Raw genomic sequence first — 13992 nt, 5'->3', positions numbered from 1 at the left:
TGGCATAACATGCTAACACACGGCCGGTGCAGACTGATACGTGAAACGCTGCTCTGTACAATGTACTCAGGCAGCCAGCTCTCCAGTTAATTATAGTTGAGGTTTTAAGTAGTACAAAAAAGGCATCACCATCTGTGCTCTACGATGATTCCAGATGACATAAGAACATCGTCGCGAAGCAAAGCGTCCATGGATTCGTCAGATCAATTCATGCCTGATGCTATCCTATTTTCAGTGCCAATACATTTCTTTCATTCATTCACCTACAGAGGTATCACCTCCACATCATCATGATCAGTCTCGGGCGCCCCATGCTCAGCCTTTGATGTTGATGGTGCTCCATTCTCCATGCCCTGGGAAGCAGGGCCACGGCTTTCTGACATGCTCATCTCTTGCAGTGCAGGTGGATTAACAACAGTCATTGGCACAGCATTGTTTTCTGCAAGCCGGCCCTCCCTTTCACGATGTTCCTGGCAATTCGCGCACCAGTGCAAACAGCAATGGACCATGCAAGGGTCACATGGAGAATTCTACAAACAGTGCAAGCTAAATGTAAGTTCAACATTTCATTGATTAACTGCAAATAACTAGAGATAACAGGTACCAACGGACACCAGAAACATAATATTACCCACCAAAGAATTCCAGGACCCAGCAGTACACTAATAAATATGACAAAAACAATGCTATCGCTTCAATTGTATTAACAGATAAATCAACCCATTTACACTTATGGAGATTTCTATGATGATTATTGAAAGGTTCTAGTGGATCCAAAATGATGAACGAGATAACACAACCAGATTTTTGTTCAGATCATTCTCATGACAGCACACAGCAACATTCACAGGCAATCTTGTTTAATGAATCATACATGTCTCCAATCTAACTGTCTGAGCCAAAAATGCAACAGAAAATGATGTGTTCATTAAACTACATACAAGTGATGGGATCACTTTGTCTGACGACGGCCAAGGTGAATACTGACATAAACAAGTGCGGAACACAACAATTCTAAAGCAGTAAAGGATTTCATATTTTCACCTTGAGATGGTATTTCCTCTGAAGTTCTTGGCGGAAGATGCCAGTATATGTACCACACAGCCACCAGCTGAACACTAAACCTTCTCCAATCAGAAATGATGTTCTTGGATCAATACCATGAAATATTGCTGTGAGAATTGCAAGCGCAATCCCTCCTTCAACAAATACAGCATGGCAAACACAGGGAGTTGTCCAAGGGATATCATCTCTAAGGGCCTCAATATTGTGTCCAAAAAGAACACAAGGACAGAACAATCCAGTTCGGCCTAACATTACAAGACAACAATATGGCAGTTAGCTATTATTCCATCAAGTACCTTTTTCTGAAAATTACTAGATGTGGCACATGTATAAATGGATGAAAATGAATAACAGATCACAGTGAACAGCTAAAAAGAAGAATAACAGATCACAACGCCACGAACAGAATGTTCATTGCACGTTCAACGTTTTGTTGGACCATTAGATAGATTGGGAGATGCTGAAAAGTAGACATGACAGCGCATTTCACAGAGGTAGATCACAGACTGATTAGAATAGCGTCAAGTATAAAGCGCAGAAGCTATGGCAGATCTTAGCATGATTAAACTGAAAAAAAAAAACTCAAACAAGCAGATCTACTGGGGAGTACCGCTCGTTCTTCCAAGCAAAAATAGAGACTAACGTAAGAAGCAAGCAGTATATGTAGAGGTAGATCGAGAATCATTCTGACAAGGTGCGTGTGAATATAGTGCCAGTGGGATCAAAACTCTGAAAATCTACAAGTCCAGTGTATAGGATGCACGTTCAAACGAGAAAAGAAAAAAAAAAAACGTGTTACTCCAGTATGAGTGTTGGAGATCCTGGTTTGGATGAAATGATAGAAAGAGCAGGCGGTCTGTTTATTTGCAGGAGTATATCGTAATCCTAATGTTGTGAAGTGAAATTAAAAGGATTTGTGGGGAAGAGGAGCGTTACAGCTGTCGGGATCGTCGGTGCAGGCGAAGATCCCGGTGGTCCAGGGCTCGTCGGCGGGAGGCTCGTAGCTCTCTGGCAGGACCTGGCCGCACTCGCTGCACCTCCTGCCCTCGAGCTGCGCGGGTAGAAGTAGAAGGGATCAGATGACATGAGATGAGAGGAGAGGAGAGAAGAGGAGATGAGGTGCGTGCCTGCGGGACGTGGACGGGCTGGTTGAGCTCGCCGGGGCGGATGTCCTCGGCGGGGGCGTCCTGGTCCCTGGTGAGCTTGACGTAGCGCGAGGGGTGGCTGAGGGTGGCCTCCTCCGCCATTGCTGCGCCCTAGGCGGAGGCGGCGAGGCGATGGAGACGAGGAAAGGAGGGTGGGCTTCTCTCCTCTCCTATCGGTGGATCTGCTGGTGTTGTTTGGCATTCTTCTGCTCGCCCGCCCGCCCGGCCCCATACATACAAGTCAACCAAACAAATACAGCTACCATCATCGTATTCTTCTTTCTTCTTCTTTCTATTTGAAGAATATAGGATAATAAATTTTAATATATTCTTTTTAAAAAAACATTGTTCAGGGCATATACTTAAAAACCGATGCATAAAACGGACAATAATACATAGCCTATGGACACTGTGTAGTGAAGTTGGCGCATGAAAAATAAATAAAGCTTTTAGGATATGATTAATTAAGTATTAGCTATTGCAGTTTGAAAATAAATTAATCTATTTTAAGTAATTTTTATATAATTTTTTTAAAAAAAATACACGGTTTAAACGTTTGAAAAATATGCGTATGAAAAGGATGAAAAAATTAGCCCCAATAAACAGTTGCGAATGCTCCCTATATGCTCACTCGCACGGCCGCTCCCATACTACTACTAAAATTCAAAAAGTTGCCAGGCTTATTGATTCGCATAAACAAAACAGTTTATTAATGATTTTTAAAAAAATATGGACAAAGTTTTTATATACGTGTTGTTAACTATCTAAATGGAAAGGATGTAAAATAAAATCATGATGAAAAAATTTAAGATCAAATCCTAAATTTAAGCTTTAAAATTTAAATATTGGCTTATAAACAAATCATAAATATAAATAAAAAGATGGTGAGTCATACTGATATATTATAATGATATTATTGGTCCATCAAAACTTTTATGAACTCATTGTATCTTTTTAATGGCCTTGTTACGTATCTAGTTGTGACAACCACACTATATTTTGTGCTACTTGTATTGTGTTTTAATTGACGTCGTAACACAAGCACAACTAGTGCTAGCGAGCAACCATAATATTTCGAGATTTCGAGATGATGTCATGTGTAATAAAAGGCATTATTACACTAATATCAAAAATATTGTTTTTAGTCGGTGACAACTTACAAGTAAAGATGATGATTTCATATGCATATCTTCTAATTCTAGTTTTGTTGCTTTTAATACACTTAAATTTACGAGGACAAGCAACTGTTATTGGGATAGTGGGTCCTGTGCCACTATTTTCCGCCTCTTTATTTTACCCAGCTCTTTAAATATTCACGTCACACCATTGTCCTAGCGTTATACTCTTTGGTATAAGTTAGTTATCGTTGTTTCTATGTATTAGTAATAATTCTTACTTGGTATGCGAGACCACTAAAAGAACAATGATACAAACATTATAATGACTTAGGCATTTAAGATAGGTAATGCCCTAATCTATTTGAGTAGATTAGATGTGTCTAGGGTTTACAATATGGTGCAAAAATCACACATCGTCCTCTCGTATATTATGGATTATCAACTTTCTTTTATAGATATAAAGGTTAGGCATGCATTATGTAATTGATGTTCATAACTACCTAATGCCTTCCTAAAATGTAAGAACATGATCATATTACACTCTCTATCTTCCAATTTTCTAATAAACATACCAATTGGGTGAGGTATGTTGTCCAGATACCAACCTATTATACAACACCTATGTGTTATGTATCCACAGTTACCTAGTAATAAATTACTAAAACTATATTCTTAATATTAAATATATATGACGAATAATGATGTTGCCGGCCACAGAACTTGTGGGTATGCACCCGCGTTTCCGAAACCGCGGTTACCGCGGTAACCACGCCCTCCACGGAGGCACGGTTTCGGTAAACCGCGGTAACCGAGTTTAAATTTAAGGAGAATTTAAAAAAATTAAGAAAATTCAATAAAAAAATATATGTTGTATATGTTGATATTATAATGTAGTTTTGTCAAAGAAATTCATGAAAAAATATATTTCCGGCGTAATTAAAAATCATAAACGAGAATTTCGGGAAACAAAATTAAAAAATAGCCTATTGCAAATAATATTTCATAGGAAGATGGTTAAGAATATTTTGTTGTTAAGTCATTATTAATTTACACCAGACACTAGAGTACATAATGTTGAAATACAAATATACAACGATGGATATATGGAAAATATGTATAGAAAAAAATAATACGTGCGCGTTAGTAATAATTGGTAGCAGTTATAGTTGTGACGTAGCGATCAAAATGAAATTATTATGGTGTGAATTATTTGGTGAAGAGTGATATGAGTCATATGACGGTGTATGTTCGTATGTTGCAATATCAAGAATTTAGAAAAGGTCATATGGAATTTTTCTTGTTTTCTTTAAAACATGTTCTATTTTACTATTTTTCCTATGTCACAACTCATAAATATAATCACAAAATATTTTCCTATTTTTCATGTACTTTTAAAGATTTTTTAATGTTTTTTTTGCGTTTGACATCACACCCATGGTTTCCTCGCGGTAACCGCAGTTTTGGCTAAAAAACTATGCGGAAAACCACGATTTCCATCATTCTCATGCGATGTTTCAGCACGTACTTACCGCGGTTACCGCGTGGCAACCGCGTTTACCGTGCGGTTTTGAATTCAAATTTTTTGTTTTTAAATTCGTTGCGGTTTTTACGGTTACTTTGCGGGTTCCGCGGGAGCACGGTACCGCGGTTTTCGTGGCGGTAATGGTAAGGAAAACCCTGGTATGCACCATCAACTTTCAAGTTCTACCATACACACGAATAGAGTTGTATATTTGTTTATAAAAGACCTATGGTTTGATTATATTTTATTGGATAAAGAGAAAACTAGGACATAATCTATTGACGTAATATTTGTAACCTCATTTTTTTCACTTATACTTATTACTTATGTTTATAAGTCAAAAATTTAAATTTACACTCTTAAACTCGTAGTTACTTTTAAGGTTTTTATCATATTTTTTCTTCGGCGTTTGTTTTCATATTGTCAACAACATGTATATAAATCCAATGTGAAAAAGAAATCCATACATTCTTTGGCCCGAGGGCGGCAAGGGAAGCAAGATGGTGGTGGCGGCTGAAATTTATGAGCGCCGCCTCCTCGCCGCCGCCGACCTCCTCCTCTCCGCCGATGCCGATGCAGCGCAGGGGGCCCAAGGACCCCACCCCGCCCAACTCGGGGTCACGGCCGACCTCAAGCCGCACCAGCTCGACGGCGTCGCCTGGCTCATCCGCCGCTACCAACTCGGCGTCAACGTCCTGCTCGGTACGCTACGCCAATGCTATTGCTAGGTAGCCTCTCCTCTCCACCCGTTGAATCTCCAGGTCTCACTCCGTTTCTCGCGCAGGTGACGAGGTCTGGTTCCCTCCCGGTTCTCCCATGCAATACTCACTCTAGGTCTTGGGGGCGGCTGTCAATCCAGTTGCTTCGCTTCCATTTTTTGGTGAAAGCCGACCAGAGTGAATATGGGGTGTTGTTTCACTTTATTTTACCCTGCACCACTACTTTAGACCCTGTTTGTTTTCAGGGACTTTTTGGTGGACCCTGTCACATGACATGTTTAGACACTAATTAGAAGTATTAATATAGACTAATTATAAAACCTATTGAACATAATTAGTCCATGATTAGCGAATGTGATGCTATGGTAAACATTTGCTAATCATAGATTAATTAGGCTTAAAAATTTGTCTAATGAAATAGCCTTTATTTATGCAATTAGTTTTGTTATCAGTCTATATTTAATACTCATAATTAACGTCCAAACATCGGATGTGACAAGAACTACAAAAAAAGTCCCAGGATCCAAACAACGCCTTAGTATCTTCACTAAACGCTATAGGCAGCTTGTTCCTATTGAGCTGATGAACCCTCAAAGCACCAGTTCACCTCTTTTAATGCACTCCAAGCACTTGTTTAGAGTATATATAAGCAAGCTCACGTTACTGCTGTTTTTTTCTTTCTTTCCTTATGTCTGACCATGGCCAGATGGGACTTGGCAAGACCCTCCAAGCAATTTCTTTGTTGAGCTACCTCAGGATACAGTCCATCGCACCTGGACCATTTTGTGTGTACCCATTTACCTCCTATGTCTTTCCTTGCTCCCATGGATCTCTTTAGGATCTTCTTGCTTTATATTTTGAGTTTTGACACCATTGACGCTATGCTTGCAGTGGTATTATGTCCTCTAAGTGTCACGGCTGGCTGGCTCTCGGAATTCAATAAATTCTGTCCATCTTTGAGGGTTATCCAGTATGTTGGCGATAAGATGCATCGTCGTGATCTCCGGAGAGGGATGTTTGAGGAGTTCCAAAAATCTTCCTTGTCATCTGGTTCCAATGTATGACATTTTCTTCCCAGGTTATTTTTGCTTACTCTTAGATTTTTGTCAACAACATCGCTGACACCAACTTCTTTTGCATGCATAGGAGTTATCGTTTGATGTTATGATGACAACCTATGACATAGCCTTAATGGACCAAGAATTTCTTTCACAAATTCCCTGGCACTATGTTGTTATTGATGAGGCCCAACGTCTTAAAAACCCGTCCAGCGTATGTAAATACAATCATGATTATTTTCTACTGTATTCGTCTAATACAAAAAGTTTCATATTTAGTCCCTGCGAGTTGGCTTACACCTTTTACTTTTAAACTGGTCATTTTACCCTTATATGTTCAAAACTGGATCAAGTCAGGTTCGAGCAAAAAAAAGGCACGTTTGTGATTGCTTGGCTTCCTGCTTCCCTTGTGGCAAATGTGCTAGTCTGTCATGTTACCACACACACATGCATATATTAGTCACAGAAGATCCAAGCTATGATTAAGTTTTGGTTTAAAATGAATAATAATGCCTTGATCCACTTAGCTGTTTTCTGATTCGTTCAAACAGAGGAGTTGAGAGAGAAATTTATCTGGTTTGAAAGTATAGAGGATAAAGTAAACACATGAAGTACATGGGAATAAACAAACTCCAAAGTAGAGGGGCCATATATAGACTTTTCATCTGCATAAGATTCTTCTGTAGTGTTGTTGTCATCATCTACCTCCACTTGTACTGCACTATAAACTACAAGGGATGAAGCGATGCATTATTGTTGGGTTAACTTTCAGTTTGAGTGCAATGATGTAAGTCAACAATTCCCATAAAGTCTTTACTCTTCAAGTGGCTCGAGGGCAAATTTAGTGAGCACATCATCTTGGCAGAATATTTGCAGTGTCCAACTTATTTACCAGGTTCTGTATTTTCCCAGGTACTGTACAATGTCCTTGAGCAACGCTTTATCATGCCAAGACGTCTGTTACTAACAGGCACCCCTATCCAGAATAACCTTTCTGAACTATGGGCATTGATGCACTTTTGCATGCCCTCGATCTTTGGTTCCCTGGATGAATTTCTTTCTACTTTCAAGCAAGCAGGTGATTCATTGACAGGTATTGCCTTAAAATTTTATGGAGATTGATTTTTAGCTGTAGTGTGTTAAGCTTTTGCTTGGTGGCTTGTTCTGCGCAAGCAGAGAACAATGCTCTTATGGTGGTTGCGAGCACTTTGTGCTTTAATACCATCAATTCTGGTGATTTTGTTTTAGGAAGTCACTTCCTTTGCTATAGCTTTCATAATCTCTTCTTGCTCCATGTTGTATGATGTTTCCATAAGTACATTTCATCAAAAAGAATATTTTTCACAGGTACATTGTAGTTACTGGCCTTTAGATGTTACAAAAACCCATCAAGTATTCATAATTAATTGGGCAGGGAAACATACATTTGATTAGTTAACTCAGTGCATAATGATTGGCAACTGGCAACCAAAATTCTTTATCCTTCAACAAATGTTTATTTCTTAGACCAATATTTCCACACCGACTTATTCACTCAACAATTTTGTTGAAGTATCATATTCTTTTGTGTGGCACTAAAACATTTTTTATTCAAGAATTTGAGCACCTTGTTTGATTTCTCAACAGGTGGTGAAACTAATAAAGCGAACAAACAGTTTAAGATCCTTAAACATGTACTGAGAGCATTTATGCTGAGGAGAACTAAAGCCTTACTAATTCAAAGCGGAATTTTGGCACTGCCTTCATTAACTGAGCTAACAGTGTATGATCCAATCCTCCCTGCATTGCGTTTCTTATCCTCTTTATTTTATCAATTTCACGTGATCTTTACAGGATGGTACCTCTGACACCCTTACAGAAGAAGTTATACCTATCAGTATTGAGGAAAGAGCTTCAAACACTACTTACATTTACTGGAGGATCGTCTCGCCATCAGTCTCTGCAAAACATCGTAATAGATCAGTTTTCATAGTCATACTATATTGATGCTCTTGTAGCCAAAAAAAAAAAGTATTTTGTTGAGAAGCAAATCATTTTTTTCATAATGAGAAACAAGTAATTTGAAATGTCATATTCATACTTAATAATTTTACATGCCATCTACATTCTATTATTTCACATACTGTTTGGAGTTCCTTTTAGCACAAGAGTTGGGGCTTCACAAGTTTATTAATCGTACCCGAGTGCTGTGATCTATGTTTTTTTGCGTTAAGATATATTTTGATGATATCTCATGCTTTAACTCTGATATCAAACAATAATTTTTTTCTGATGGCTCTTTACAAATGTAAGTTTCATCTCTGGTCTTTCAATTCTCCTCAGGTTATACAACTGCGGAAAGCTTGTAGTCATCCATACCTGTTCAGCGGCATTGAACCTGAGCCTTATGTGGAAGGGGAGCATTTGGTTCAGGTTAGCTATGGCCCATTGATAAATGTAATACTAGTGACCTGCTTGGTTATATCTTAGAATGTTGAAGTACAGTGTGCCTCCATGACTTGGGTATGTTACTGCTGCAATTCTTGTGGTTTAAATGGGAGAGTGAAAAACAAATGCATAATTTGGGTGCTTGTTTTTTAAAGCCGTATTCTTTGGGTTCAAAAGCTGGCCAAAAGTGGTTCAAACTTCGGACTTGAAGTAATAGGCATGTGTCGGTGTGTTGCGTTGCTAGCTGTCTCTGTGCTGTCAAAACATATTTGACCTGAGACCGCTCTTCAATTTTTTTTTATCTCCTCCCTCATGATGTATCTTGTATTGACAAACGAAATATTATGAAGTTTAGTAAGGAACTTTTGTAGGGATTTTACGGATCTATTCATTAATTAGATTTATGGTAATGTTTGTTCAGGCTAGCGGAAAGCTGGTCATGCTAGATCTCATTCTTAAGAAGCTCCATGAACTAGGTCATCGGGTTCTGCTATTTGCTCAGATGACTCAAACACTGGACATTCTACAGGTTTTGCTTTTTCCCAGCTATGCTAGCAAAAATTTCCTTAGTCACTTATATTGTTTCATTATAATGATTTTGTATCATGCATTCAACAGGACTTTTTAGAACTGCGCCAGTACACCTATGAACGTCTGGATGGTTCAGTACGTGCTGAGGAACGGTTTGCAGCAATAAAAAGTTTCAGCTCTCAACCTACCAAGGGTGTTGTCAGAGATGATAATCAGAGTGGAGCTTTTGTTTTCATGATATCAACTAGAGCAGGGGGTGTTGGCCTCAATCTCATTGGTGCCGATACTGTGAGTCTATCAACTTGAGACCATAACAAATATTCTCTTGACTAAGAAATGAGTGATATTTTTCTTTAGTTTGATGATTTTTTGGTACCAAGTAGACAGTTTTGTATGGATGAATAATAAACCTATCTTTCTTCTGATTTCTTAATGCTATCCACCATTTTGTGATGCAGGTTATTTTTTATGAACAAGACTGGAATCCTCAAGCTGACAAACAGTCCTTGCAGCGTGCACACCGCATTGGACAATTGAATCATGTATTGTCAATAAATTTGGTATCACAACGCACAATTGAAGAGGTCAAGACTAACTTATAGTTGAGCCTTACTTTTATGATTAAGTTCCTTCTGAGTTTTGTTTTTGCCTTTTTCAAAATTGAATTCAGATCATCATGCAAAGAGCGGAGAGAAAACTTAAGCTTAGCCACAGCATTATTGGAGAGGAGGATGCAACTGATGGGAAGGGGAAATATCTGGAAAATGAAGCTAGTGACATGCGCTCGATTATATTTGGCTTACACCTATTTGATCCTACAGATACGACTGCAGAGACAATCAATGATGACACAAATCTGGAGACTATCAAAGAGGAGACTATGTCGAAGCTGAAATCAATGTCTGAAAAGGTAGTGTTGATGCGTAGTCATGAGCCCTCCGAAAAGGATGAACGGACATTCAAAATCAATCCAAATATGACAGATAACAGTGGGGCTGTCGTTTCTAGGTTATCTGATTCCATTAACGTTGATCTGGATTTTAATGAAACTGCATACTTATCCTGGCTTGAGAGGTTTAAAGAGTCTTTGCATTCTAAGGAAAACACCACAGTTGAACTAGAAAGTCAAAGAACAGCACCTGAAGAAAAGTTCCTAAAACGTGAAGCTAATAAGAGAAAGGCAGAAGAAAAGAGATTAGCTAAATGGGAATCCTTGGGGTACCAGCCATTGACAGTCAAAGATCCTGACATTTTGCCAAACCAGAATATTCCAGACTCTGGGTCTGTCCAACTTGTATATGGAGATTGCACTAATCCTTCAATAGTTTGCCCTGCAAAGCCTGCCGTCATATTCAGGTATTACTTTCCAAGAATGAAATATGTTTTGCGAATTACTGCTTTCTCAAAAAAAAAAAAGAAGTTACTCCATCCTAGGATTGTTGGAAGGAAATGGTATCTGTTGTACCATGAATTGTCCTCCGTGGATGCCTACTCCAGGTAGCAAGCTTAAAATATGTAGAACTTAGTATTGACGCTGATCTGTTTGTCTAAATGTGTAAAATGTTCTATGTCCTCATATTTTGAAGCTTCTTCTGAAACAAATCTTAATGCTAAGTAAATTTCTTTTTTGCTGGTGCAGTTGCGTTGATGATTCAGGAACATGGGGACATGGAGGAATGTTCGATGCTTTGGCCAATCTCTCAGCATGCATTCCAGATGCTTATCATCGGGCCTCTGAATTTGATGATCTCCATCTGGCAGATCTTCACTTGATTGAATTAGATGGTTGTTTTCCTCATACTAGCTCCGCTATTATCACAGCTTTTTTCCACACCATGTTCTCTTTAGTATGGCTCTATGGCAAATTATGGGTGCGAGGCACCTACTTGACATGTATCTACTATTCTCATACTTAATTGGTCTCTGACAGTTAGTGCCAGACAAATTATAGTCATACAAGTTTTATAGCAATTACCATTCACTGCCACTAGTTACTCTTTGATCATGATGAGTTTGGCAGTATGGTCTGTACCTATTGACATATTTTAGAGCAACCTGGAGTTTCCATCAGTTCTGGCGTGCTGAACTACAAGAAAAAAACAGAACTCTTGGTGCAATCCATTAAGTTGAATATATATCACAATTTTGCCTTCCATACTATATCTTGTATCTAGCTAGTAGTTAACCCCAGCCACATGACATATACCATACAAAGTTGTTGACTGTAAATACTAAAGCATTCATATAAATTGGAAGATTCAACGTGTTAAGGGTGTTTAGTACCAAAAGTCCCATATCTTGACGGGAAGTGCCAAAAGTCCATTCATATAGCATTTTCAATCTTTCATCTTTCATTGGTATTTAAATTATTGACTGTAGGTCATATATTTTTTCACTGCATTCTACTCTTCATGCAGAAGCCAAGTGCAACCGAAGTTTGGATGCTCTTCTATGGGTCGCACTAGCTGTTGTGCAGTCCTATAATCCAAGGCGAAAGGTTCCACGGAGTGAAATCTCCATGCCTGATTTGGAGCTGTGCTTATCAAAAGTGGCCTTCTCAGCCGCTCAACATTCCGGTACCGATCCCTTTTGACTTATAGTACTAGCAATTTAGAGCTTATATCTGATGTTGATTGTTTTCATCAAAAGTCATTGCTGCTGCCAAACAAAATTAAATAGATAACATCTATGCAGTAAACTCAGTCGCTCAGTTGAGCGATCATGCCCCTGAAGAGAGTTTGTTTGATTATAGATTATTCTATGAAGGGAACTTTGTTCAATTCTTAACCTTCAATTCTAAACATAGTTCTATCAACTGGATCAACTCTAATGAACATTTAAGTGAAATGTTGAGCTTAGGGTAATAATAAACTAAAGAGCTACGACATTTTGTATAGCTGATGTGAGCACTTTAGTCCTTTAAAGCAGAGTGAGCAGGCTGCATGTTCCACTCTGTGCTGTTGTATTTGCGTTCAGGCCAATTTATGCAGAAATGTTGTTGCTATCGAATTGATTTGTTTGGATTTGTGTTCCCTGAAGCGAGCATCCACATGCCCCGAATCGGTTTCCATGGACGGTCAGAGTGGTACACTATAGAACGGCTGCTGAGGAAATACTCGTCTATTCATGGCGTCGACATCTTTGTGTAAGTGAGCAACATACCTTCTTGGGTACCACTGCATTAGTTGTTGATCTATCGTTCTGCCTTCCTGCCATGTAAATATAGATATAAATGAGCTGGCTAACGGGCAATATCTCGCTCTTTTGTAACAATCAACAGGTACTATTATCGGCGAGGGAACAGGCAGTGCGTGTCCGACTAATTGTGAAGCTTAAAAGCATTGCATGTAGATTAGATGTAGAGTGGGTCTTTTTTTTTTGTGTGTGTGGGGGGGGGGGGGGTGTTGTATTGCCGCTCACTCTGTAGATTAGGAAATGCCATTTTTAAGATGAATGGCTGTAATCTGGAAGGAGAGGTACACGGCTCTGTTTATTTGTAGTCAAGCAGCTTGTGCCTAATGGCGCTTCACTGGGTGTGTCTCATGGGTGTCTCTAGTTGCAAGTAGTAGTCGACCACCAGACGCATGAGCAAAATAATAGTCCATCCAGACTGTTTTTATAGTTTGATGATGAAATTAAACCATGAAAGTTGTTGGTGGACGAAAAGTTAGACGTTATCCTAAAATTTAATTTGGTTTGCATATTTACTCGATCTCTACATTTTTATCACATCCGAATCCGATATACCAATCAATTTATTTGTCTCTTTTCTCAATCTATTTGAGGCAGCATGCTTGCTGAGTCTCATCCTGGAGGCAGAGGCACTCTCGGTTGGACGTGTTGCTGACTGCCTTCTCTCCTGCCAACACCAAATTAAGCTTCATGTTGTTGGAATGGCATAGCACAAGTATATATATATATATGCTACAAACAGGGAATCAGTTTCACCTTCATTTTTTCTGTGGCTTCAGTTACCTAGAACAAGAGGAATTAGCTAGGCTGTCGTTGCCACCTGAATTTCCTGGCATGTCCTAATTCCACATGAACTGCTCTTCTTCTTCCAACCGTCCTGAGCTACAGGTATGTTCTCGATTCCACACTTCTGTATGTGTGTTTCCCACTGGCAAGGCATTAGCACACATTGCATGCATATTTAGATTGCAAAATAACATCCCAGTACAACGTCTGTGTTTTGCTGCTACAATACTTCTAAGTTGGGTTTCCTTTCATTTAGGGGTTTAGTTGGGGAAATAAAAATTTTTAGTGGTACATCAAACATTTGATCGGATATTGGACATGAATGAAAAAATGAATTTCACGGCTTGCCTAGAAACCGTGAGACGAATCTTTGAGCATAATTAATCCATCATTAACACATGTAACTTACTGTAATACTTATGGCTAATC

At 38.9% G+C, this 13992-nt stretch overlaps 2 protein-coding genes across 3 annotated transcripts; one reads left to right on the top strand and one right to left on the bottom strand.

Moving 5' to 3' along the window:
* Positions 1-45: 45 nt before the first annotated feature.
* On the bottom strand, positions 46-2423 carry LOC102722746 (cell number regulator 6). Its single transcript, XM_006649161.3, has 4 exons — positions 2193-2423; positions 2002-2116; positions 1045-1310; positions 46-530 (listed from the first exon to the last, which is right to left on the bottom strand). The coding sequence occupies exons 1-4, from the start codon at positions 2310-2312 to the stop codon at positions 264-266; spliced, it is 768 nt and encodes a 255-aa protein (XP_006649224.1). The 5' UTR covers positions 2313-2423; the 3' UTR covers positions 46-263.
* A 2912-nt stretch (positions 2424-5335) lies between these two features.
* On the top strand, positions 5336-13314 carry LOC102704133 (probable helicase CHR10). 2 transcript variants are annotated; one of them, XM_015835300.2, is made up of 17 exons: positions 5336-5552; positions 5635-5642; positions 6276-6354; positions 6461-6627; positions 6716-6841; positions 7540-7720; positions 8254-8389; positions 8461-8578; positions 8950-9039; positions 9476-9583; positions 9673-9873; positions 10044-10169; positions 10256-10941; positions 11225-11370; positions 12003-12161; positions 12625-12730; positions 12866-13314. In XM_015835300.2, the coding sequence occupies exons 1-17, from the start codon at positions 5351-5353 to the stop codon at positions 12906-12908; spliced, it is 2682 nt and encodes an 893-aa protein (XP_015690786.1). In that variant the 5' UTR covers positions 5336-5350; the 3' UTR covers positions 12909-13314. The 2 variants fall into 2 exon arrangements, with proteins under 2 accessions (XP_015690786.1, XP_040378802.1); XM_040522868.1 differs by lacking the exons at positions 5336-5552; positions 5635-5642 and adding an exon at positions 5735-5757.
* Positions 13315-13992: the final 678 nt, after the last annotated feature.

This window comes from Oryza brachyantha, chromosome 3, assembly GCF_000231095.2.
Source record: "Oryza brachyantha chromosome 3, ObraRS2, whole genome shotgun sequence".
Lineage (NCBI taxonomy): Eukaryota > Viridiplantae > Streptophyta > Magnoliopsida > Poales > Poaceae > Oryza > Oryza brachyantha.
This window is presented reverse-complemented; position numbering and strand designations above follow the sequence as displayed.